Source organism: Orbicella franksi, chromosome 1, assembly GCF_964199315.1.
Source record: "Orbicella franksi chromosome 1, jaOrbFran1.1, whole genome shotgun sequence".
Classification (NCBI taxonomy): Eukaryota; Metazoa; Cnidaria; class Anthozoa; order Scleractinia; family Merulinidae; genus Orbicella; species Orbicella franksi.
This window is the reverse complement of record NC_138145.1, coordinates 29,264,145-29,289,939: the sequence shown is the minus strand read 5'-3', so window position 1 is coordinate 29,289,939 and position 25,795 is coordinate 29,264,145. Positions and strand designations below refer to the sequence as shown.

The 25,795-nt window shown below is 39.5% G+C and overlaps 3 protein-coding genes across 3 annotated transcripts in view; 2 read left to right on the top strand and 1 right to left on the bottom strand.

The window, feature by feature from the left end:
• The window catches only part of LOC145462795 (adenosine receptor A3-like), a 982-nt gene extending 26 nt beyond the window's left edge, over positions 1 to 956 (bottom strand). The window contains exon 1 of the mRNA XM_081446406.1: positions 1 to 956. This exon is cut by the window's left edge and continues 26 nt beyond it. Within this exon, the coding sequence (XP_081302532.1) occupies positions 1 to 886 (886 nt within the window). The 5' untranslated portion in view covers positions 887 to 956.
• An 18,533-nt stretch (positions 957 to 19,489) lies between these two features.
• Positions 19,490 to 21,995, top strand: LOC145483987 (adenosine receptor A3-like). Its single transcript, XM_081462583.1, has one exon. It carries the CDS (start codon positions 19,637 to 19,639, stop codon positions 20,552 to 20,554), a length of 918 nt encoding a protein of 305 aa, XP_081318709.1. The 5' UTR covers positions 19,490 to 19,636; the 3' UTR covers positions 20,555 to 21,995.
• A 2,114-nt stretch (positions 21,996 to 24,109) lies between these two features.
• Positions 24,110 to 25,048, top strand: LOC145462773 (melanocyte-stimulating hormone receptor-like). Its single transcript, XM_081446364.1, has one exon. It carries the CDS (start codon positions 24,110 to 24,112, stop codon positions 25,046 to 25,048), a length of 939 nt encoding a protein of 312 aa, XP_081302490.1.
• The last annotated feature ends 747 nt before the right edge of the window (positions 25,049 to 25,795 follow it).

The following is a 25,795-nucleotide window of genomic DNA, read 5'->3' as shown; positions in this document are numbered from 1 at the left end:
CTGTGCTTTTGACGATTTCGCGAATCTCACGATATCGCCAGCAGTAAATTAGCGGGTTTAACGAAGAGTTGAGGAGAACTAAGAATACTGTGACATGATTAGGTACTAAAAAAGACATTCGGAATCTATCGGCTTCCCCAAAAAAACCAGAAAATAAATTAGGCATGTTGCAAACGAGGAAAACAACATAGACAAACAAAACATTAAAAGACGATTTCTGCTCCCGGTGTACCTCAATCGCTTGATCCGGCAGCGCCTCAGTTTGATTTTGAATCTGATTCCGATGATATCTCACAACTTTGTACACAGAAACATAGGCCACGGTTGTCACGAGAGTCCCTGAAAGTTCAGTCACTACAGATACGTAGTTATTGTGGCTTGGAAGCAAAATAGACACGGATGCAAAGACACCACTTGTTAGCCATAACGAGATCAAGCCAAGAACAACACGATTCTGAGTCACGAGTTCTTGATATCTCAGATGGAGAAAGATAACCAGAAGTCGATCGACAGCGATGGCTGTTACATTTAAGAAGGATGCACAAGCCAAAAGAAATACACAGAAATAATAAGCAGTTAAAAATGTTGGACAGAAAAAGCTTTCACTCGCTGACACCTTCAACATCAGTGCGCTGACGACAGCAGACGCGAGCTGTGCAAACACTCCGACGGCAAGATCAGACACAGCAAGACTCAGAAACATCTTCTTTAACGTAGCAGGTATCAACGAGGCTTTACATAGGGCGTGAATAGAAAGGAGATTTCCGAAGATTGCCAGGAAAGAAAACAAGAAGTTTATAACACAAAATACTATTACGAAAGGTTCGTTAAATTGAACAAGTTTTGCGTGTGCTTCCAACTTCTGAGTACAAAACGAGGCAACCATGGCAAACGTTGATATTCCGATGACCGTCAAATCAAGAGTATTTTTAGGTCGGGCAGCAAAACTTTAAACCAAAAAGAAAAGCTGTTCATCAAAAGACAATTGTAATCAAGACAACTAATATAATCGCTTGCTAGGGCAAAAACTTTTTTTTTTATTTGTTTTTCAAAACTTTTGTTTAAAGCTCAATATATTTCTTACTCCAAAACTTCTGTTCTTTTATAGATCTTGACAACAAAGCATTCAATGTGGTGTCTCCGATCTGTTTGTTTGCACTTTTCACATTAGTGTTTTGAGACTTTTATCACAAAGCGCAACAACTACGTCAAAAGACGGAAATGGCAACCAGCCAAATTCAAATAAATTCGCACGAAAACGCGAGAAAATGAGCATTATAGGTTTAAGCAAGTTAAAAAGCTATCGTCGAAAGATTTGGTTCTTAACGTAACTAGCATCGAAAAAGACGTAGCTAAAATAAATCCGAATCAACGGCCAGGGATATCTAAAAAGTGTCATCCGAGAAATAAATAATTATTATCGCTAGGTTTGAACAAAATAAACATAAGCTGCAAACTCATCAGTGATCAGTGATATTTAGGATCATAATACTCAATCATTCAATAAGGCCAAAGAGAACAGACATTTGTTTGCATTTAGAGATGTAGTATATTTAGTAGATGCAATGTCTAGAAGCTTCAACGTAACGCCATTGGTCCATTTAGCAAAAAGGTCGCGATGCTTTGTTCCACGCTAAAATTCTTATTGGTTAGTTTTCTTTTCATGACGATTAAACACAGAAATTCAATGCTACTTCTGATTTTCGAGGTCTTAAAGTTTGTAAAACGAACAGAGGCAAATCAAATTACAAGCTGATGAATTGCAATCCAGCTTGCCAAAACTCTTGACCTCCTTTTTACCAATAAATGAACTTTGTCCTCACCTACCCCTCCCCAGCCACAACACACTGACGATGTTTTTCCATCAAACGCGGGCCCAAGATTCCTATATTGTGTTAGTAGCGAGGGAGACGTGGGGAGGGCAGAAAATTTTTAGGCTGTTTGGATTTATATTTTCTTGTCGAGATGGCCTTACGTATTTTGTCCCTGAAAAAGCAAAACTCGACCCTAAAAATACGCGTTTTTCGAGTAACCCTAGCAAGCCAAATGAATTTCACGCCGCGATCTTTATCTCGAACATTGACCCGGAAAAGTTTGCGTGTGTGATTGTCTCCAGTAAAATAGTCTTTCGGTCTCTAAGATTAGTTATTGTAATTGAAAATAGATATCAGCCTGCAAACGAGCATTTTAAAGGAGATGTCTATTCTGAATAATAAATCATAGATACATCTTGGCGGTTAGCGAGTACAGACAACGCACGCAGCAAAATATCAGGTAATAAATGAGGCCATGTTAGGGGGGTGCCCATGTCCCTTGTCTGAATTTCACAAGCAGCTATGTCGGCATTTCGCAAGATTCTTATGTCGCCTGTCGGAATTTCGTCTTAGAGGAATTGTGTCAGGGAATTCGACCCTGTTCAATTGAAACGAAATTATACACGTGCATAATACATCATAATACCTTTGTTTATTAAAAAACTGACAATACGAAGACAAACATCAGGAGAACAAAAATCAATCAAAGTTTGACTGAAGAAGTGGTCTGTTGTAGCCATATTTTGCAAAAAAATAAATAAATAAATAATAATAATAATAATAATAATAATAATAATAATAACTAAATAATAATTAAAAAGTTGTGACAGTTGTGGTTCTTTATATATCTCATCTCAGTAGAGGTTGATTCTGTATTATTCTATCCTTGACGTGCAAACTCACCACAAGCCGACAGCAACATTTCAGTATATACATTTTTCTTCCTGCCACCCACCAGGGGTCAGTAAAGGCTTCATCAAAGACGAAGCACTTAGGCTTCTTCGAACCAACTATTCAAAAACCACTTTTGAAGAGAATAGAAGCATTCAGATCACGCCTTCACGTGAGAGGTTATCCAGATACTCTGGTAAATAAAGTCCTCTCAAAAATGAAATTCGAAGAAAGAAAGTAGGCACTCCAACAAAAGAAAAGAACGCACAGTAGAATTCTTCCTTTTGTCAGACAATACCACCCAGCGGTGCCTAACTTAAAGAAAATCTTAATGAGCAAATGGAATTTAATACAGAATCAACCTCTACTGAGTGAGATATATAAAGAGCCTCCCATCATCTCGTACAAAAGAGGAAAATCGCTCGGACATACTCGTGAGATCCAAACTCTAAAGTCAAAGAAATTACACTTGCGAACAGCGGGAGTCGTGTAGGCCTGTCACAACTTTTTAATCTCTGACTTTTCGCGTTTTTTTTTTTTTCATTGTGCTTTTTGACCTTTTGGTGTTTGCCCATGTTGATGCCGTCAGTGACCGTCAGTGACCAGTCAGTGGCACTTGATAGTGACGTATTTGAAAAAAGAAGAAATGATCAGAAATCGCTTGCGAGTAGACTGCGAGCAGTCTCTCTTTTCCTCGAAACGCAAAACAAGTAAGCGTGCGAGCGTGACTGTGAGTGTGACGTGCGAGCGGCGATGTCACCAGCGGCTAGCTAGTAGCGCGGGCGTCGGAAGACGAGCGAAAAGAGAGACTGCACTGGTTTCTTACAACGATTTGGATGCTACTTTGACAGGTCGCATCAATGACACCTCCGCCCTGTTTTGAATACGAACGCGACAGATGAAGCAAAATATCTCCAACAGATGCCAGATAGATGGAGTGCGCACGCACGGGTCTACAATAGCCTCCTACCCAGACGCTCTTTGGACTCGACATGCAATCCTCCTCCCGTGACGGGCCCTAGGTGGATATTAGTTTTTGTTAATATATTTCAGTCGGTTAAATGAGACGTATTTATGACTCAATGGTTTTATTGAACCGTTATTGACGTTATTGTTTAAAACATTCACTGCATGCATTCACAAATCCGAAATTCGCTGTCGGTCTATTTTGACATTCGTGTCGCTTTCCCTATTTCGCTGGAGTAGTCTGTCGTTCGTCGCCAGTTCGTGGCTCTCGTGTCGCCGTTTCAAGGCCATGTCGCTTGTCGGAATTTACCCCTAACAGCGCCTCATAAATCGACATCGAGGAAAATCTTTGGGAAAACTAGTAGAATACCTTAAATTAGCCTGTCTGGATATGAAATGGGCTGATTTGTTAACCTCACTTGGAGACTTTACGTAGCGTGTACAAAACACTCCCAAATGTCGCCACTTAGGTTCAATTGTTTCTGAATACTACATGTATTTAATGAATTCACATGAGCACAATACGACTACCAGCACCTTAATAACCATAAACATGTTGTACATATAAAACACAGAAGGTGTGTTTTTCGTCGCAATAAAGCCTGTTTGATCATTCCCTCGAGGCGTGAAACTCCGAGTTACAGCCACCTTATGTACAGTGGAACCAAGTGTTGCGATCACCCAGCTTATGGGTCCTTATAGTGGGATTCATCTTCATCCAATATGACAAAATATAAAGCTTTAGAAAGTCGTGGTTTTTCCGTTTTGTTGTCCTTCTCTAATGCGATCCCTTTACTCCTTTTCAAAAAGGCGAATGCAATCTTCATTCTATACTTCGCTTAAGATAAAAACATAGGCAAACTTAATTTATTTTATCATTCTCTGTCACTCTTTCCACCGTAGTTCACATATGTCATTTATTTTCCACTGCTGTCTTATTTATTTCACATTTAACCGAGTTTACAATGTATTGACAGACGAAATTAAAGAATACTCAGGCCATTATTTTTATCAGCTATTTCCGTGAGTGAATATTGACCTCACTGTGGTTTTCATGATTTCTCGGATCTCGCCATATCGCCAACAATACATAAAGGGGTTGATTGAAGAATTGAGGAAAACTAAAAATCCGGACGCGTGAAAAGCGACAAGGAATGATATTTTCGATTTTTGAACAAGCACCAAAATCCCACAGCATAGGTCTGGAAGGTAGCAAGCAAGCAAGACAGCGTACACAAAGAAAGTGTTAAGACTTGATCGCTTGGCTCGAACTAAACTTATTGCCTCTTGATGTTCGATCTGCTGTTGGCTTTGTATTTGATTCTGATGACGTCTTACAACTTTATAGATCCGACCATAAGCGACGGCTGTCAGAAATAGCACCAGCACTTCCATAAACACATCCACCATATCATTGTAGTCAGGAAGTAAAGTGTAAACTGCGGCAATAAGACCACTGACAATCCATAAAAACAACAAAGCAAACACAACTCGCCCAGGCGTCACAAGCTCGCAGTATCTCAGATGCAGTGTCACCGCAAGCAGTCTGTCGAGCGCAATGGCGGCGGCTGATAGGCAGGATGCACTTACTAAGAACTATAAAGAAAACTGAGATATGGGCAAAATAATTGGGCAGAGTGACTCAAAGTCTCCACTCGCAGTCATGTTTAACATTACTGCTATGATGACACCAAACATAAGTTGCGCAAATAATCCAACGGTAAGATCGGAGAGCGAAAGGCTTAGAAGCAAAAGTCGTAAGATAGGTGGTATCGATGAGGCTTTCTGCAACCCCCGAATAACAAGAATGTTTCCCAAAATTGCCAATAAAGAGCACATAAAGTTCAAAACACAGATATGTAAGACGAAACTTCTGTGGAGATGAACAAGTTGTACGTACTCCTCCATTTTGTGGGTACAGAAATCGGTCATCATGTCCAACTTGATAATTTTCCGTCCTACCCGCAGAGCACAATTAAGCAGGATTTTAAGCCATTCTAGGACAAAAGCAGAGCAAAAATTTCATTTGCAGAGATTTCCCGTCATTTTCTTTCGCTAGCCATACGGAATAGAACCAAAATGTCAACTTTTGTCACAGAAGAGCATATAAAGCTAATTGTTCAGTTTTGTAAGGCTTGACTTAAAGAGCAAATACGCTCGTCTCGAGTTTTCGCAGCTGCTTATTGCTTTAAGTTTCTAGGGCTCTCCTTTCTTTTTAAATCATGCCCCATAACTGGCCTAAGCCCAATAAGATGATTTGCACATACAATTATGTTATCTGCCAAATGAACTTCTGCGTATTATCCACATTTGAACAAGTCAAGTTAGCGGCGTCATCGAATGAAACCTGAACTTTCAGTGTATTTAACTAAATATAAAAGTGAGTGATGGTTCACCTGTGTAAACCTCACTCAATGGTTACCATTTAGGCATGATGAAGCTTTGTTTCAAAGTGGAGTAACAAAGCAAGCCCTTGTAGAAAGGCACAAAAGACGAAAGAGTCTGCTTGGGGGTTCTGAATGGATTGTCAGTTACCAGCTGACAGATTAACTAACTGATCAGCTGCCAACCGGATGACCCACGATATTCTAAGGCTTCGTGAAATTTTCGAGAATATTCGAGTGATTTTCAGTAACATTTTGAACGGCCTATGAAATTCTTCGGAAATCTTCGGAGGTCCTCGTTAGGTAAAAGTCGGAAGACCTTGAATTATCATGGTTTTCTTTTTCGGCTGATCTTCGGCTGATCTTCGACTATGGCATGGAGTGAGCTACACTATTCAAGAGAGGCTAGGGTGATCGAAGAGAACGATTCTCAATTCCCTATAATAATTATGAAAACTCTCTGAACTTTGTTATTAGTTTGGTATCACATGATACTTGTTATATTTATCACGTTCAAGATAGCATAATGGGCAAATTATTTTGAGATATGGTGTCCAAATCTCCCGCGGATTAAGTTAACGAGCTCGCTTCGTGAATGTTTTCCTAGAAGATTGAAAACGCAAGCAAAGTCATTTGGACTGTCCATGCGAGTAAAATTCGCCTCACAGCATTAGCTATTCTTAGATCCTCCTGGGCTTTTTGAAGCTGGTACTGATCTAAAACTAACGTGAGAGGGATTACCTTGAGAATAAGAGCTATATGAGTGATAAACCGGCTCTCTCACCCTTCATCCTCCCCTGTCACGTTTTCAAAAGACTTAACGACTTGTAGAAACATCCAGATTTTTCGCGTATTGTTGCTCAGCGATCTCTCGTTAAACCGAAAGGTGTAATAAAAAAGAGTATTGTCACGATAAGTAGGTAGTAAAGCCGCTGTCTATAAATAGATTCCAAAAACGTTTCCTTGGAAAAGGCTCATGTATATATCATTCGAACATAAAATCCAAACCATTTCATAGTCGTGTAGACGAAGATCGCCCGAAGAACTCCCGGAAAATAACGAAAGATCAAGATCTTCCGATCTTTTACTTAACGAAGATCTCCTTGCAACAAAGCATTTTTTCTGTCGACGTACAGATCATAACTCAACACAAAGCACGCATATGTCTTTAGTTCTCGAAAACATTTCATGCGATAAACCCCAGTTTGAGATGATGCCTCAAAATCAAATGTTCGTTCATTTTTCAGGCTCGGACTTTATTAATAGCTGAACAGTAGTGGAGTCTCCAGTGTTTGATTATAATCCATGCTTTAAAAAAGGGCACGTGGTCCAGCATGCCATGGTTTGATTTTCAACAGAAATTCAATATATGGAGATTTTGGTAGGCCACGGTACTCAATACATATGGGTTATTGACCAAGCTTATTCGGCCAAGATGGCTGGATATTGGCCAAGTTCTTTTTTTTTTTGCGTGTTTATGGACCTCGACTCCGTCTCGGTCCATAAACACGCAAAAAAAAGAACTTGGCCAATATCCAGCCATCTTGGCCGAACAAGCTTGGCCAAGCTTGGCCACATTTATTATGTGGCTTTCGGGGGAATTTTTCTTGCGGGACAAGGCGGTTAGTCCCGAGCGGGCAAGACAGCTCCATCTTGCCCGCTCGGGTATAGCCAATCATAGCGCAGGATTTGATTCATCTTGCCCGCTCACGGAGCTAGCCATATAATAAACTGCCTTAAAACCCTGATTCAAACCCAGTAAAAATAAGGACTCTTTTAGGTTCAACAGGTTCTTGTGTAATGAAGTATACAGGTTCTTAAATAATAGCACGGTTTTCATGCAGGGTCTTTACTGCATCATGTATCATCAGTCGTTTTACGGCAAAAAAAAAAAAAAACGCTTAGCTGTTTTAATTACCGCTTTCTGGGAGGTGGGGGCTACTTAAGATGAAGGAGATACGATTTCGGCTGTGAATTTCAATATACCTCATGAGTTTGAAACGAAAGAAATTAAACGAGCTACTGATGGAGGCGATATCTCGAGCGCGTCACTCCTTTCACGACCAGGCGTAAACAAGAGTGAACGAGAGAGGAGGCCTACAGCTGGTGTTTTCAGCCTTGTTTGAGTTTTGTTCCCTAATGTAAGTTTTACGATACAAAACGAAAGGAAGTAAGAAGTGGCTACAGCTGTAGAAACACGTGGGTTTGATGCTTAGAAGCAGGCGGACAAAACAAAACAGTCGGACATGGATAATTCAAGATTAAGACGGATCTGCAAGTTAAGAGCGGGTAGAAGATGAAATGTTTGAAATGATTCGGTACGCAAAAACAAGGAGAACACCAGCATTAGAAAGAGCTATATCAGGACCAGTACTTTCTCCACGACCCCTGATTCTAGTATTTTGCCTCAAGTTCTATTGCACAGCAAATATTCATTTATTATTCATTGAACCATTATTTGTTCGCTGGGTTTAAAAATAAAGCATTATTTAAATTTCATAATTTTGCGGGATCGTTACTCGATGTTCGTTACAGATTCCTCGGTTCATCTCTCAATGCTTACGTACATGAATCGTGTTCGACCGTTTATCAGGAAGTGATTTAAATGAGTACGGAGATTACATAAGCGCACTCTCTTTTGATCTTCCTGTAAAACAACGATACGGTAATGTTCAAATTGAAATAATATTTACAATTTACACTTTTAAGCCTTTTTCAACATTTATTATTCCGCTTCAGCTCCCGATGTTTATGCTAGTTAACCGCTAATTAGAAAACGATATAAACGAGCATGAATCTCTTGAAAGATTTTTTGATGATTATTATTTTTATCGCTAAAGTCATTAAAGAAAAGTACTCAAGGGCCGCTACTATTGTTTCCTGTGCCATTAGTTTACCACTGGAGTAAAGCAAACAAACGACGTTTCATCTAAGCTATAACAGTAAACTTAGATTGATTAAAAAGCTGAATTTTTCGAAATACTTCTCCTATTTAAGTGTCTTAAAACTCGGTTCGTTTTACGGAGATTTAGAAATCCAGGAAGAAAGAGTCATATCTGATCAGTGCAAGCAGTTCAATATTGGGCTGGTTAGAAGTACATCAAAATCCTGTCCTCCAGGGCCTTTGAGGTGCCAGATAATGAGTTTTCTGTCAATACAACTCAGTGGCTAGATGCAAACCAGTGCTGCATCATACATTGGAGGAGGCTCAAAAGGTTGCTTCTGGGTTAAATTAGAAGACTTACAGACACGAAAGGCTGGAAATTCTTCTTCTCTATTTCATTTTTTTGCTATTAAAATCTAGGAAAAAATACACACAGAGCTTTCCCTTCACCCCACCTCAACCCCTTTGATGAACCTGTCTTGAAAACATACTCCTTAAATATTATACAGTGCATATACGTTTGGAAATTGTAGTTTAACACCGAAACTGGTCGTTCTCGCCTTTCTTATGTTTCTATGTACTCATTAAATCGACGCATTCATTTGAATGGGGCCAGCAATACACTACATTCTACCACTTTGGCCATGATTTAAGTCATTCACTTTCAGTTCAACACTTGTTCATGTATGTGTAAGCTCGATCTCCAACCTCGAATTCCGTGTTCTCAAGTCGGTCGTTATGTTTTCAGCATTCACTCTAAAAATCTTCATTATGGTCTTTTTCACAATTTCACGAATCTCTCGATATCGCCAGCAATAAACCAGAAGATTTACCGATGAGTTCAGGTAAATGAGAAAAATTGTTACATAGAAGGCCGTTATGAACGTCATACTAAAATTCGAAGCTACCAACAGTATTCCACAAAATATATTCGGCATATAACAAACGAGGAAGACAGCATACACGAAAAAGGCGTTATAAGCTGATCTCTTAGCTCGTACCACTCTCATTGTTTCCAAGTCGTTCGTCACCTGAAATTGGTTATGTATTTTGTTTTGGTGATAACGCGCTACTTTATAAATCCGAAAGTATGCAACACTAGTGACTAGAAGACCCGCGACTTCTAAAACCACGGCTACGATGTCGTTGTAGTTTGGAAGAGCAATATAAACTGTTGTAATAAGACCACTGGTTAACCAACAAACCACCAAGACGATCACAACACTCTTGGTTGTCACGAACTCGTTGTAACGTAGATGCAGAGAAACGGCTAGGAGTCTATCGACGGCAATGGTGACTATAGACAAGAATGATGCCACTGTGAAAAAGTACGCAGACGACAAGTACATTGTTACGAAAGTGGGGCAAAGGAAGTCTACGTTATAGTTTCCGCTCGCAGCCTTGTCCAGTATCACTGCGATGAAAACACCATGCATTGGTTGAACAAATAATCCCACAGCAAGATCAGAGAATGCCAGACTCAGGAACATCGCCTTTAGAGTTGTGGACATCATTGATGCTTTCCACAAGGCACGAATAACAAGGAGATTTCCGAGAATAGCCACAATGCAAAATACAAAGTTCGACACACAAAGAGACAAGAGAAAACGGTTCTCAAGTTCGGCCAGTTTGACAAGTTCTTTCAAACGTGTGTTGCAGATTTGGATGGCCATACGGTAAATTTGACGCTCCACGAAATAACTGTATATGGCAATCTAAAAAGTTAAAAAAAGTATTTCGTCGCTTATATACCTCCCCTCTGTTATAGGTTTGAAATGAATAAAACATAAATTATGCAATGTGGATATGTCCTTGTTTACTGAAGTGAATGATTTGTTTACGATATCGTAAACTAATTTGTTATTGTTTGCAAAGAAGAATTTATCCCAACTTCTCATTTCAAATTCTTTCCGTGGTTTTAAAATGGATTGAACCAAACACAGTAAAATAAACTAAAATATTTCTAGAGTCTTTTCTTTTAGCAGAGAGTGATAAAAGTAAGCAAACGCTTGCAAGGCTGATTTTTGCTAATGCGCCTGCCTTATTTTTTCCTCAGGTGCATCGTGACCGCTCGTAAAAGGGCGTCGGACAACAAAATCCGGAACGTTTACAGATCTCTGACACAACACAAAGATCCACGAGAAACTCCCTCCACTGAAGAAAACCCTCACAAAAGAAGCGAGAATCGAATTAAAAGAAAACACTCCTACACCTGTGCACACAGTTTTTGTTTGTACGCGGACGATTGGTTTAATTAAAAACTGAAATGTTTGTTGTTAGAGTTTTGTTCTGACTATCGATTCAAGTTGATCGCTGGGATTTGAATAGGCTTATACCTTTTCAAGGAAGCAAAGAGTCGTCAGTATGTCATTTCCCACAACTACAGCGGGCTGAATTGGCGAAACAAAAACACTGCCAGTGAATGCACAAGCCAATTCATTTACTTAAAGAAGAGAAAAAAAACGTCAATCAAACGGCATTTTGATAAAATGTGTTTTTCTGGCCGATAAAATACAAATTAAATTTTTTGAGTTTTTTTTTTACCTTTTGTAACCAAAATATACGTCACGTGATATTTGGCACTTGAAGATTGTCATGAAGGAAATCACGAACGTCGCTTTCACATTGGGACAAGTGAGCCCCAGTGTGGTGAAGCCTATTTTTTGGCACAGGGCTACAGAGTTTTAGTCAAGGCTACGCAAACCTGCTATCTTTTCGTAACGTGGTTACCAATATATCTGCATCTCATAGAACCAATGGATTAAATTCCGTGCACTTTCATTGGACAAAGCACATCGCGTGGTGTAAGTAGGACGGGCATCAAACTATATTTGGGGTTTTGGCTGAGAAAGCTGATTTGTTTTTTTGTCAATAGGACAATTAACTAACACGGAACCAAGGCTACGGGCTCTTGGTCTTGTTTGGTGCGGAACTTGCTGCGCTCGGTCTGTTCTGTAAATACCTCGAGCAGATATTTTCCCACTATGGTCCTTGCGCTTGGTTAATACCTAAATATCGTGACCTCACGTTTGGTTAATAACCCCTACTTGCAGCTGCTTGATGCGGCAAGATAAGCAACATGGTTTGTTTGTTTATTATACCAGCCCTTGCTACTCCATGCAGAACATGAAAGTGGCCAATCACTAGGCCTGATTTTACCTCCCAACTATTATGGAAATGACACATACAGTATAAAACAAAGATTTGTAATTCTCACGAAGGCAAGTTTGGCTCAGCAACAAACAACAGATCCGAGTGTAAACCAAAATCAGCGCTGAATTTTTTCTCCCTAGGACTAAGCATGCATGGAGCTAATTTCTGCTCCAAGAAATTAGACGAATTGAATGCAATCGTTCAATCGCAGCCACCTTTAATCTTACCCATTTTACGTTTTTAACTTGCTTTTAAGCAGGAAAATTAACGAAAGTAAAGCAACATGACGTTTCGACGACTTCGAATTCATGCTTTTATCTCACTCGACAATTGTTGAGTTCTTGTTATTCATGCCCTGTGGAAAGCCTCATCAATTCTCAACCCGCTTCTCAATCTTGCTTTCTCAGACCCGAGAATGGATTGTTTATTCAACCAATGTCAGCTGTAATTCTAGCAGTCGTTCTGAGAATGATCAAGAATAACAACCAAGACTTTGAACGTTTAAGAGTGATTTTCTGAGAGTGTCGAGAATCGGAAGACACTCACGAAAAATCGATTTTTCTTTTATTTCGCCAAAACATACCTTTGGGTGAACTTATTCGTGGAAAAATAGTTTAAAGTTCCAACGATTTATTTTACGGCCAAAATTTGAGAAAGTTCGAAATTTGCATATAATGGCGGTTTTCGCGGCTTAAAATGTTCAGAATTTCACGCTTCTTTACGAAAACAGCGGGGGCGTAAAAACAATCCTATGAAAACAAAACTTGGCACAAATATTATTTCATTCTTATACTATAAAATCGTGTAATAAGTTTCTTGAAGTTTTGTTTGAAGCTTTGTAACGAAGGTTATTTTGTACAGCCGCCATATATGTCTCTTGGCAAGGAACAAATAAAGGCCAACTTTGACTAGTATAAATGGCCTCTGGTATATATCATTTGGTCAAAATATCTACATTTTAGGAAACCTTGGTTATTGTTTTTTTCACCCGAAAAGGTATAGCTCTGGGAATTAAAATGTTCTCCGTCAGTAAAATAAAATGTTACGGCATGTTAGCGAGTTCAAATTTATACAAATCACAAGGTGATTCTTTGGAAGTCAACGGTTTAAAACAGGAAACAACGACTCACCGTTACTTACGTTCCTTCTGCTGCTATACAAACGATTTTAACTTCCCAGTGTCCTTGTGAGCTGTTCTGTAAAATATTTCCAGTAAAACAGCGAGCATAAACGGCCATAAAATTCGACAAGGTCGACAATGTTTATATTTAAGATGAGACACTGAGTGGCACACACAGTCCTGGCTGTTTTCATCGTCTTGCTCAGTCGAGAGTCCTTTAAAAATATGATAGAATATTCGCTTCAAACCGAAGCAAATTAGTTTCTCATAACCATATGCCTCATGTCGACTCATGAGTAAATAACTCAGTCCCCGTACATTGAATTAACCACTCGACTGTCATTATGTTACTTTTCCCCGGTTTCACATTACACGCGTAACGCCCTATTTGAGGACGCTCGCGCGAAAATTTTCCAGTCGATAGATTTTTTCTTAATTTTTACGGCAGTCAGATAATGAGTTACTTGCGCCAGAAATGCAAAAAAAGAAAGAAAGAAAGAAAGAAAGAAATGGGGCTCACCGACTTTCGTTTCGGAGATAAAGCCTGTAGAAAACGACCTGATTTTGAAAATTCAGCATGGTCTACAGGGGTTTATGGTTAAAAATATCGAATGTGAGTCAAAGGAGGCAAACGATCTTACTGGATAGCACCACCGCGTGTGGTTTTTAAAGCAGTGACTATCCGGGTCAGATCTCCAGAAATCGTCAGTTACACGGACTAATAAGTGGAGATGAATAATGCCCTTGGCAGTGAATGTGTTATTTAGAGGCACGGAAGGAACGAGCTGAATACGCAAATCTCACGCGAAAAAAATAAGCTTTGCTCTCGCTGTTCGTACATCACCAGCCTTTGCTAACTAAAACGGAACAGCCTTTGTTTCTGTGTTTTAGTCATTTCAGTCGCTTATGACGCTCAATTTTGCTGTTATGATTAGGTTTTAGAAGTAGCGCTAATCCACCCCCACCCCACTCCCAAGAAAAGTAATTTCAAAAGTCGATCGTGACGGCTAATACTCCCGAAAGTAGAATGCAATCTGCATGAATTGTATTGAGAGGCACTAGCCTGCGAACAGGTATATATTGGAGAAGAGAAAGTAGGAACGGAAAAAGGGAATTAGAAGTGCCACCCAAGCCTGTTCGCCTTAAACGAATCTACCTGGACATACTTAAAAAAGCCATATTACCATTAAAACGGATTAACTCTGTGCTGCTGTAACTGAGGATCATGTGTTAAATGTTTGTTTAATTTTTCACACAAAATGTCATGCTGCTCTTGACAGATATCGCAATAACTTTATAAGGAAGTGAACATGTTTGATTTGCATTAACAAGCGCAACTTAAAACTATTAAGAGTACAACTTCAACAAGTAAGTAATAAATGTCTGACACTTTTTTGACGCCTTCAACGACACAGGCAAATATTGAACCTCCGCAAGATATGTGATAGTAAAGTTCTACAGTAATCAAATGAGAAGGAATGTCTTCAAATATGGCCGGAATAGGAAATTGAACGGTTAATTTGGAAAGAAAATCTTAAGCCTATATAACATAATTTCAGATTAGAAAAATAAAAGAATGAAACAAATGTAAGTAAGCCTTTATTTTCATAGGGAGGCGCGGTGGCCTCATGGTTAGTGCGCTCGTCCCCGGATCGAGCGGTCCGGGTTCGAGCCCTGGCCGGGGACATTGTGTTGTGTTCTTGGGCAAGACACTTTACTCTCACAGTGCCTTTCTCCACCCAGCTGTATAAATGGGTACCGGCGAACTTAATGCTGGGGGTAACGCTGCGATGGACTAGCATCCCATCCAGTGGGGAGTAGAAATACTCCTAGTCGCTTCATGCTACAGAAACCGGGATAAGCTCCGGCCTGATGGGCCACTTGGCTCGCATGCAGACTTGACCTTACTTTGCCTTTATTTTCATAGAGTAAGTTTGTCACTTTTGCTAAGCGACACGAAGCGTTACTGAATGCAAGTAGCTTGCGTTACTCGAATAAATAATATGTAGAATTTAAAACATTATTATCTTCGGCGGTCCAGCTTTTCCTGCAGATAAACGGTTTCTTATTTTTGAGTATTTATCTTTGCGCACGTTTAGATGTGTGCCAAATGTTAAAAAGCGGAAAACTATGAATCACGTCGACATCAGAGGGATCAATCCAGTGTTGAAATTATGTCAGGGTATCACGCATCTATGAACGATATGTTAGAAGCTAACAATTATGTCAAAATGTTGCTTTTTCAATTTTCTTTTTAAATCGAAATGTCGTCAGAGATTTTGAATACCGTAATTCAACTAAATACGATAATGTTCAATACGGCGTTACGCGTGTAATGTGAAACCGGGGAAAAGTAACATAATGACATATCAGGTGACCTCCTGACCTCAGAGGTCAGTCGAGTTGTTTATTCACTGTACGGGTACTGAGTTATTTACTCATGAGTCGACATGAGGCATATGGTTATGAGAAACTAATTTGCTTCGGTTTGAAGCGAATATTCTATCATATTTTTAAAGGACTCTCGACTGAGCAAGACGATGAAAACAACCAGGACTGTGTGTGCCACTCAGTGTCTCATCTTAAATATAAACATTGTCGACCTTGTCGAATTTTATGGCCGTTTATGCTCGCTGTTTTACTGGAAATATTTTACAGAACAGCTCACAAGGACACTGGGAAGTTAAAATCGTTTGCATAGCAGCAGAAGGAACGTAAGTAACGGTGAGTCGTTGTTTCCTGTTTTAAACCGTTGACTTCCAAAGAATCACCTTGTGATTTGTATAAATTTGAACTCGCTTACATGCCGTAACATTTTATTTTACTGACGGAGAACATTTTAATTCCCAGAGCTATACCTTTTCGGGTGAAAAAAACAATAACCAAGGTTTCCTAAAATGTAGATATTTTGACCAAATGATATATACCAGAGGCCATTTATACTAGTTACAGTTGGCCTTTATTTCTTCCTTGCCGAGAGACACAAATGGCGGCTGTACAAATACCCTTCGTTACAAAGCTACAAACAAAACTTCGAGAAACTTATTACACGATTTTAAAGTATAAGAATGAAATAACACTTGTGCCAAGTTTTGTTTTCATAGGATTGTTTTTACGCCCCCGCTGTTTTCGTAAAGAAGCGTGAAATTCTGAACATTTTAAGCCGCGAAAACCGCCATTATATGCAAATTTCGAACTTTCTTAAATTTTGGCCGTAAAATAAGTCTTTGGAACTTTAAACTATTTTTCCATGAATAAGTTCACACAAAGGTATGTTTTGGCGAAATAAAAGAAAAATCGATTCTTCGTGAGTGTCTTCCGATTCTCGACACTCTCAGAAAATCACTCTTAATTTCTGTCTTATAACTGGCATGTACACTGCCTATTTCCTTGTGGAAGCCTCTTTTATCACGACTGCTGCCATCGCTTTGGAAATACCTCTTGCCTTGTTTCTTCACCTAAGATATAAGGAACGTGTTGCACAAAAACGTGTTGGAATTACTCTGGCCCTTTTTATGGATCACAAGCGGTCTTGCAGCATTTGCTTTTCAAGCACTTCCAAGTCATAATGAGAAGGTGGCCGTAACTATTAAAACTGCAGGACTTCTTGTAATAACTACAGCATATCTTTGCAAAGTTCTGCTATAATTAGATAGAGTGCCAAAGTCATGTTCAAAATAGCCTCTTCCAGGCGTTCCGTTAGTTGTGGCCTAGCGCGAAAAACGGCGCGCGAAAAAATAGAAAAAGCGCGGCGAGAGGAAGTGAAAGAAAGCCTGTGGGCAAACTTAATAAAAGGTCGTTCCGGTATACCAGGATCTGGTATACCTTCTGATTGGTCAATTTTGACAGGCTCTTTTTTAACACTCGAGCGTTACTTACGCACATGAGAAATGCGATATGGCGGTGTTCAGAGACCTTTCCACGAGTGACGCGGCGTTTCTCCTCTTGTGACCATAATGAAAGACCAAGTGGAAAGATTGAAGTTGCAGCAAAATTGGAGTTGCAGCAACGGCAATAGGTATTGAGAACACATCAACGAAGAAGCTGCAAGAACGGAAACTGCATTTGCGGTTCTTTTTTCGGTCTCTTGACCTTAATTCGCTTCGCTGAGTTTGACACCTTTGTAATTTTCCATGTGCTTATTCTTTGTCCAGGCTCATGTCCATTGTAAGATATGTTTTAAAGTCTCTAAGTATTGGCTTTCGAGGGACATGTTGCTAAGTTGCATTCTATATTGTTGACAACAGCTGAAAACCACAAGTCGGCGGTCATGTTACGGGTCCCTGTAGGCGGTCTATAAGTGGGCGGAAGGAGCTTTTGTTAAGTTTGCCCACAGGCATTCTTTCGCCTTCTCTCGCTGTTCTTCTCCCTATTTTTTCGCTCGCCGTTTGTCGCGCTGCGCCCCAACTAACTGAACGCCTGGAAGAGGCTATGTTCAAAATGACTTGAGGTCAACAATATTGCTGTAGATATTGTGAGATTCGTAATATCGTTAAACACACTGCAACAAAACTGGTTATTAATAACTACGTCACGACAAAATGATCATCAGTGCTAATAAGCATTCTTCAGTTATTTCTGTAGTTTGTTCGGAAGTAACCCACAGTTTGTTACAAATACACTTTGAAAACTGGAGATTTAAAGTCAATTTTCGAAGTGGATTGGCGTTTTCTTGTCTAAATAACTCTACTGGGCATGGTAATTAAAATAGCTGCACGACAGCGCCATTTGTTAGATCGTTTTCGAACGATGCAGGAATAAGTTAAAAGGCAGAAGTTGTTACGAGTTTCTGTCTCGCATCCGTACTGCGCACGCAAATTCACACGCCACGTCATGCATGAGCGCGCGCGCTAAGTAATAAAATGAACAATGGTAGGGCAGATGGCCATTGCTATAGCTCTGCCTGGATTTAACGATCTTGGTGGTTCGGTGACCCCTATTTTTCGTTCCAGAAACAGATTTTATTTACAATTATCTCCACATTGTCCAAAAATGACCAAAAAAATCAATGTGGGAAGTTTAAAAAGTTTCAAGATTTCTGTCCAAGGGACACCAAATCCTGGCATCTTGTGGCTACAAGGCGTGTGAAACTATGGTCGCTAAATGCGAACTTGTTCTTTAAGGAACCTCACCAGTTGACTAAATTCACTTAATAGGTCCACTTAAACAATATTTGGCAGAGAACATCTCACCTCAAAGTTCTAATTGCAATATTCTTGGGCTTACAGCCGACACTGTGGCCTTATTCGCTGACGAAGCCCGATTTTTTCAGATTTAGGGTGTTCTTCGGGTCATGTTCTCTCCAAAACGAGGTTGGTGACCCCCAATTTTTTTACATTTTTGACATTACTAACTCATAATCTTACAGTGGTAAAAGTCTCAGAAAAAAAATCAGTGTCGGAAAATCTTCGCGCTAACGTCCTTAAAGTATACCCGATCATTTGTTTCTGATCTCAGCCATTAGTGAAAGTGTCTAACTTTATTTTTGACCGTAGTGCGTTGATCACTAAGGATGGCTGCCCAGTCTTATTAGCCCATTAAGGTTGTTTCGGGCAGTCGTGTACTCATTTTTATTTCAAACTTATTTTTTTATACACAAATTTTAGGTATGGCTGCAAATAAAGTTGTTGTTGTTGCTAAGTCACGGTTTGTGCATTTTGAAAAGTTTAGCCTACATTTTTCAAGTTCGTCGTTTGTAATCCGTGTCAATCTTCTCCATCCTTGTTCCTTTATGGTTTAATATTATCTCTTAAGAGTTTTTCTATCTTGGTAAATTATTTTTTTCAGGTTTCGTTCAATTTAAATGTAATTTTGTACGTGGCCGAAAATTACTCAAAATGCTGTGACTAAGCACCTTTAAAATTTAAGCTCATTTTTTAGCTGTCAGTCCCGGCAGACCCTCATTCCCTTTGTTGTTGAACATCAAAACCTACCAGTCTCTAACTCTTAACAATACTGGCATCAAAAAGTTTAATTAACATTTCCTTGATTAATTTTAAGAAATAATAAGATTTTACTGTGCCAGACCGTGAGGTATTCACTTGACTATCAATAAAGCTCGTCGAAGAAAACGTATTATAATTAATGCTTGTGATTATTTATATAGCGGTTCCCTGACGTGTTTAGAACCCACAGGATTTAATATGACATTGTTATAGTTTTTATTCATATACATGTTTTATTTAGAAAAGTAAAAAATTGAAATTGAAAGGTTTTGCAGTGCGCATTTACTTTTATTTTGACAGAACACACACTGTTTGCTTTCCATGACCCGGAGTGCAGTGCTACTAAGGCCCAACGTTCTATTGCTACGCGGAAACCTTTATAATCAGTGAATGCCTGTTGCAAAGTGTAATTATTCAGAGTTTTATCAACCTAGCGTCAGCTTAAGAGTAACGTGGAACTTACCCTTTTGAGTTTAAACATGGTTGCCGAGTTCTGCAGTAAAAAACTACAGGAATTGATTGCCTTTGTTCAGTTCCAGCCAGTCATAAGCTTATGTATTTGTGTGATGAATGTCCTGTTTTCGTTTGTGGCAACCATTGGAAACCTCCTTGTAATTGGTGCCTTGTGGAAAGCTTCGTCGATCACGGCAACATTAAAGAAGCTGTTCCTAAGCCTCGCTTTCTGTGACCTTGCAGTTGGAGTGTTTAGCCACCCGACGTTAGCTGTCACCATCGCAGTGCTACAGGATAAGGCAAAGAATGGACTCTATGCTTTTTTCTGCCCGACTGTTATCACAGTAGTAATGGCTCCAACGTTTTTGCTGCTGGGAGTTTCGTTTTCCTTGATTGCCGCTATCGCTGTGGACAGACTTCTTGCTGTGTCTCTACATCTAAGATATCAAGAACTTGTTACGGAGAAGCGAGTAACCATCGGTTTGACGGTTATATGGTTTAACAATAGTCTTCTTACATTGGCTTTTATGAGCCTTCCCAGCCACAATGACTTGGTCACGGTAACTTGTCTAACTGTTGGATTGATTTTGGTAACGGTAGCATATTTTCGTATTTACCTAGTGGTGCGCTATCATCAAAATCAAATACATGGCCAAAATCAGATTCAAAATGGTCAAGCAATGCAAGCTGCCAGAGCAAAGAAGTCAGCTTTGAACGCTTTGTATGTCTATATCGTTTCCCTTGTTTGTTTCACACCAAACTTATTGGCTGGTATTCTGCTGGTAGTTGACAATTCAAGCATGCCTACTTTGGTAGCATACAGTGCTTCTGTATTTTTAGCTTTACTGAATTCGTCTTTAAATCCACTAGTCTACTGCTGGCGATATCGCGAGATTCGTGATACTGTGAAAAACACAGTGAAGAAGATATTTAATAGGAATTGAGTGGCACAGTAAGCACGAATAATTAAAATATTATCTCAATATTTCCAGAAACTGTTAATTAGAAGATGCAACTTTCTACAAATTACTTTAGGAAACAAAAATAGGGAAAGAACGAAGGAAACCATGTCAAAGGAAACAATGATTCAAGGCGTGTCAATAAAGATGAGGGTATTGGGATGGCCGCGTGGATGATCTCATCAGTAAATATAGACTAGGACGTAAGGACGTTCGCGCGAAAATTTTCTAGTCAATATGCTTTCTTAAAATTTTTACGGCAGTCACTAAGATAATGAGTAATGCAAAAAAATTAGGGGTCACCGTCTTAGTTTCAGGCCCCATTTATATGATCTCGGGTACCCGAGACAACCCTCCCCGTAAGGCAACTTTATCGAGCGTTGACATGTGAAAACGGTTTCCCTGCAGGCCGAGTCAAAGTTGACCCTGCCTGATTATTCGTAGCCCTTATTAAATGATCTAATCTGTAAATATCCCTCTTTCTTTGAGTTTCCCTCGGTCATTCAATCACAGTTGGTTTTGCCGAGTTAATTTTCACTTCTTTGGTAAAATTAAACCCTTAATCTAGGCATTTCGTGACACTTGCCAGGCCGAGAGTTGTCCCGGTTAGGCGAGCCAAAATGTTTATATGAATAAAAGTTGTCCCGCCTGCCAGGGTTACCCTGCCTGCCGAGGCGAGACAACTCACCCACCCGAGTTGTCTCGCCCCCCGAGACAGATTTGCGATCCTCTTGTAAACGGTTGGTTGAATTTTGCAAATAAATAAGCGAAAAGTTACCTCGGCTAGGGTAACCTGGGGGGGAGGGTTGTCTCGGGTAACCGAGACCATGTAAACGGACCCTCAGAGATAAAGCATGTGGAAAACTACCCTGATTTTGAAAAATTGGCGCACGTGATTCAGCACGGTCTACAGGGGTTTATAGTTAAAAATATCGAAGGTGAGTCAACGGAGGCAAACGATCTTGCTCATATTTTGTAGAAGTGGCTCTTTTGCATAGATAATCCCAAATGTTACCAACGTTTTCACAAAACTTAACCCTTCAAGAGGCATTTGAAACCGTCGCACAGATAAACAAAAAGCTAAAAAGAACGGAATTCGATGGTGCATTTTGCAAAAAATTCAAACTTCTAGTCGACAGATTTTCTTCATTTTCTCGCTAAACGTAAAAAATCGGTAGAGAAAATGATCCATCAAAAGAAAAATAGGGGTCACCCAACGTCTGAGATCATTAAATCCAGGCAAAGCTATAGCAATGGTCATCTGCTCTATCATTGTTCATTAGGGAGTTCAAGTAATGTCGACGGCGACGCCGAGGACGACGCCTGGTCAAAAATTTATTCATATTTCACCAGCGAAATTCGCCATTGTTTGGAACTGTTCAGTACGCCGATGGCTCTAAAACCGCGCTCAGGTTAAATATGCAATGACGGCATTCAGTTCCAAATGGACATACGAAAAATTAGCCGTTGTCGTTCGCGTTCCTTGGATGACGCAAAACTTAGTCATTTCATGTTCTTGTTTTGTAGAGGACGGCAAAGAAATGTACAAAGATTTTTAAGGCACGTGCACAGCTATTGTTTTTCTCATTAAACCTTTTGTTTGGTGATGTTCTCGTTGATGTCGTTGTCGTGGTTTGCTTAAGCTCCCTATTTTAATATATAGATTTAGCCAAGCGTAAAAGCGGAGTTCCTGTACCGGGTTGTTAGAGCCCGATTAAGCTAACCCAGGATAAGCGAGAATTTTGATCTGAGTTTTGCAACTTTGCGGTGAGGTTTTCTGTATATTGTTTGCCCTTCTGTTTTGAGTTTGAATAATCCAAAAAAAACTACGCAAAACAAAAGCAGTAAAAAACATTTGTAAATAAGAAAAATTTATACTTTGGTTAACTTTTAATCCTGGGTTAGTGTTAATTGGCTTCCCAACAACCCGGCCCCGTTTACAAGTTAATCTGATGTGAGCCCGCGATCCAATCGAAAACAAGTTCTTAGTCAGCGGTCAACTTCAAAAAAACCACGTGAACTCGATGTGCTATAAACTTGAGCACGCGATATGGTCGCGTGATACCTTGTTTTGTCATAAACAATTGAGTAATATTAAAACGCGGAAGCAATTGACTAGAACATGGATGTCCAATATCAAAGACGGACGTTATAAACCAAGGCGGAATGTCTCTTTCAACCTATTAGCTGGAGCGTGGCCGCCATCTTGGACAACTCCGCCGTCGCCCTCGCCGCCGTCGTGCGTACGCGCCCGCGAGCAATACCGCTAGCCATGATAACCATGAGAAAATCAATTCATGGGTTCGCTTTTCCTTCCTATATGAATATGGGGCTCCGCTTGGTGGCCCTTCGGACCGCCGAAGCTCCGCTATTACTTAGCGCGCACCCTCATGCATGACGCAGTAAACTTTGACAATGTTATGACGAAATTTATCATCAATAAGAGGACAGACGCATAAAAAACTGACGTCAATTTGTTTTTTTAAAATAACAAGACCCCAAAATGGTCAAATGCCGAGAATAAAAGATGCCGTAAACAAAGATAAGTGAACATTCTCAATAGCTTTTCTCGGTTTTTGATTTGCTACTTAAAAAAGTCCATAAAATCTCATTGGTTAAGAAATTGACAGTTTGACAGCTGAAAATTGAACTTAAAAGCTTGCATAAATTAACATTTCATCCGTCTGTACTCTTATTGATGTTAAAAATTAGCCAATCAGCGCGCGACAAATTAGACAGTAATTGTAAAAACTGTTATAGTTTAAAACATTTGCAATCGATAAAAATAAAATGCTTCAAGTTGCTTATCAGTGTGACTCAGATCTTATTTTCGATTTACCAAGGAAAACTATAGAGAACGTGACATTGTATTGAACGATCAGCTGCCCTTCAATTTTTATCTCCTTATATTACTTTTCCTGCTGAATATAAAAGGTCATATTAACTTGGGGGACAACTGTCAATAAAAAGCATATTGTGACGGCTTTAATTAGACACTTCCTGTAATGCTATATGAGCAATATATCGTATGCAATTAAATTTCTCCGCCTAGTGCCTTGAGCTGCTTATAGTTGAAGCATGCCTTAATAAAACCTTGTTAATTTGAGCATCTTGTAATTAAAGTCACTCTTTTGGCCGAGGAAAAAGTTTAGTTAGTTTCTTATCATTGATTAGATCACCCTTTCAGTATATGACCCACGGGTTGTCGTATTAACAAGGTTCCATTCTATTTAACTTTGAAGAGGTCTCTTTTGAAATTGATCTTTGTAACAAAAAGAAGTGCGTTGTTACCCAGATTTTGAAAAAAAAAAACTTCTTTTGTTTTCTTTTCTCATACCCAGTTAAATTAATAAAAACTTTTCCTCTTACCCGATTAAATTAATTAAAAATTGGTCAACCACTTGGCCAGACTACAGATGTCAATCTCTGATCCTGTAAATGATTACAAAACAGAGACTGAGGTCTTTAACAGTCTTAGTACATAGAGCACGACGGAGCGCTAACGTCAGTCACAACCATCTTCGAGGCTTGAAGGTAAACATGGTCAGCGCTGAATTCTGTGGTAAAAAATTGGAAGAGTTGGTTATCGTTATTCGATTTAAGCCAATGACCTATTTAAGTATCTGTGTTTTAAACGCGCTTTTTTCCGTTGTGGCAACACTTGGAAATCTTCTTGTTATTCGCGCCCTGTGGAAAGCCTCGTCCGTTACATTAACTTTAAAAAAGATGTTCCTGAGTCTTGCTTTCTGCGATCTTGCGGTTGGATTGTTTAGCCAACCCGTGTTAGCTGTACTGTACGGAGTAATAGTAAATAAGGCAGCGAGCGGAAATTATGACTTTGATAGCTACTGCCCGGTTATTATTACATTGGTCATGGCCCCTACGTTTTTTCTGCTTGGAGTTTCGTTTTCCATGATTGCCGCTATAGCGGTGGACAGACTTCTTGCTCTTTCTATTCACCTAAGATATCAAGAACTTGTTACAGAGAAGCGAGTCAATATTGGTTTGGTGGTCTTGTGGCTTTCAAATGCTCTTTACACGTTTGTCTTTATGGAACTTCCCAGCCATAATGAATTGTCAGCTGTAATTTTACAAACCGTTGGATTGATTTTAATAACGGTAGCATATTTTCGTATTTACCAAGTAGTGCGCTATCATCAAAATCAAATACATGGCCACAATCAGATTCAAAATGATCAATCCACGCAAGCTGCCAGAATAATGAAGTCAGCTTTGAACGCTTTCTATGTCTATATCGTTTCCCTTGTTTGTTTCACGCCAAATTTATTGGCTGGTATTCTGCTGGTAGTGGACAATTCACGCTTACCCACTTTAGTAGCATACAATGCTTCTGCGTTTTTAATATTACTCAATTCTTCTTTAAATCCACTTGTCTACTGCTGGCGATATCGCGAGATTCGTAATATCGTGAAAAACACAGTGAAGAAACTGTTTCGTAACAACCAAATGGCACAATAAGGAAGAACAATTGATATAGTGAGCCTGACGAAAATTTGCAAAAATTGTTAGCAGCGTTGCCTAATGTAACTTCGGGAAATAACTTAATGAAAAAATGTACATGTATAGTCTGCTTCCAGTATTTTGATAAAGAAAAATGTAAATATCTTAAAGCTTGTGTTAAAATACCTCGTTAGATTTAATTATCAGTTACTGACACTTCTGTCAAAGCTTTTAAGATGCATTTCCAGAAGACCAAACGTCTTTCGGATTGGAATCATTAATATGAAATAAAAGGAAACAAAAGAAGTGAACGAGTAGCCCCCCATTTAAACTGGACTATATCTATTGATCATGCCCTTGAAAAAATGTGAATTTCCTTTCTGGCCGAGAAAGAGCGATAGCGAGATAGTTTTAACCTAATAACTGTGTAACAGGACGAGAATTTTTCTGACAAAAAGAGCCGATTTAATGCCAAGAGTCACATTTGTCTGTATTTGTGGTTAACTAGTGTGATGGATCATCAGTAAAGCTGCCGCATCTGAACACTGGCTTCCCATTTAATTTGGACGGCGTCAGACAACTTTGCAATGGCATAAATATGCATATCCTTGGTGAGCGACGCCAGAAAACACGCATGTAAAACCTCTGGCACTGAGGACAACTTCACAGCCACAATTCACACCAATAACCTTTTCACCAAACCGAATGAATTGAACAAACAAACCGAGGAAGTCTACATAAACACAATATGCACATCACTACATC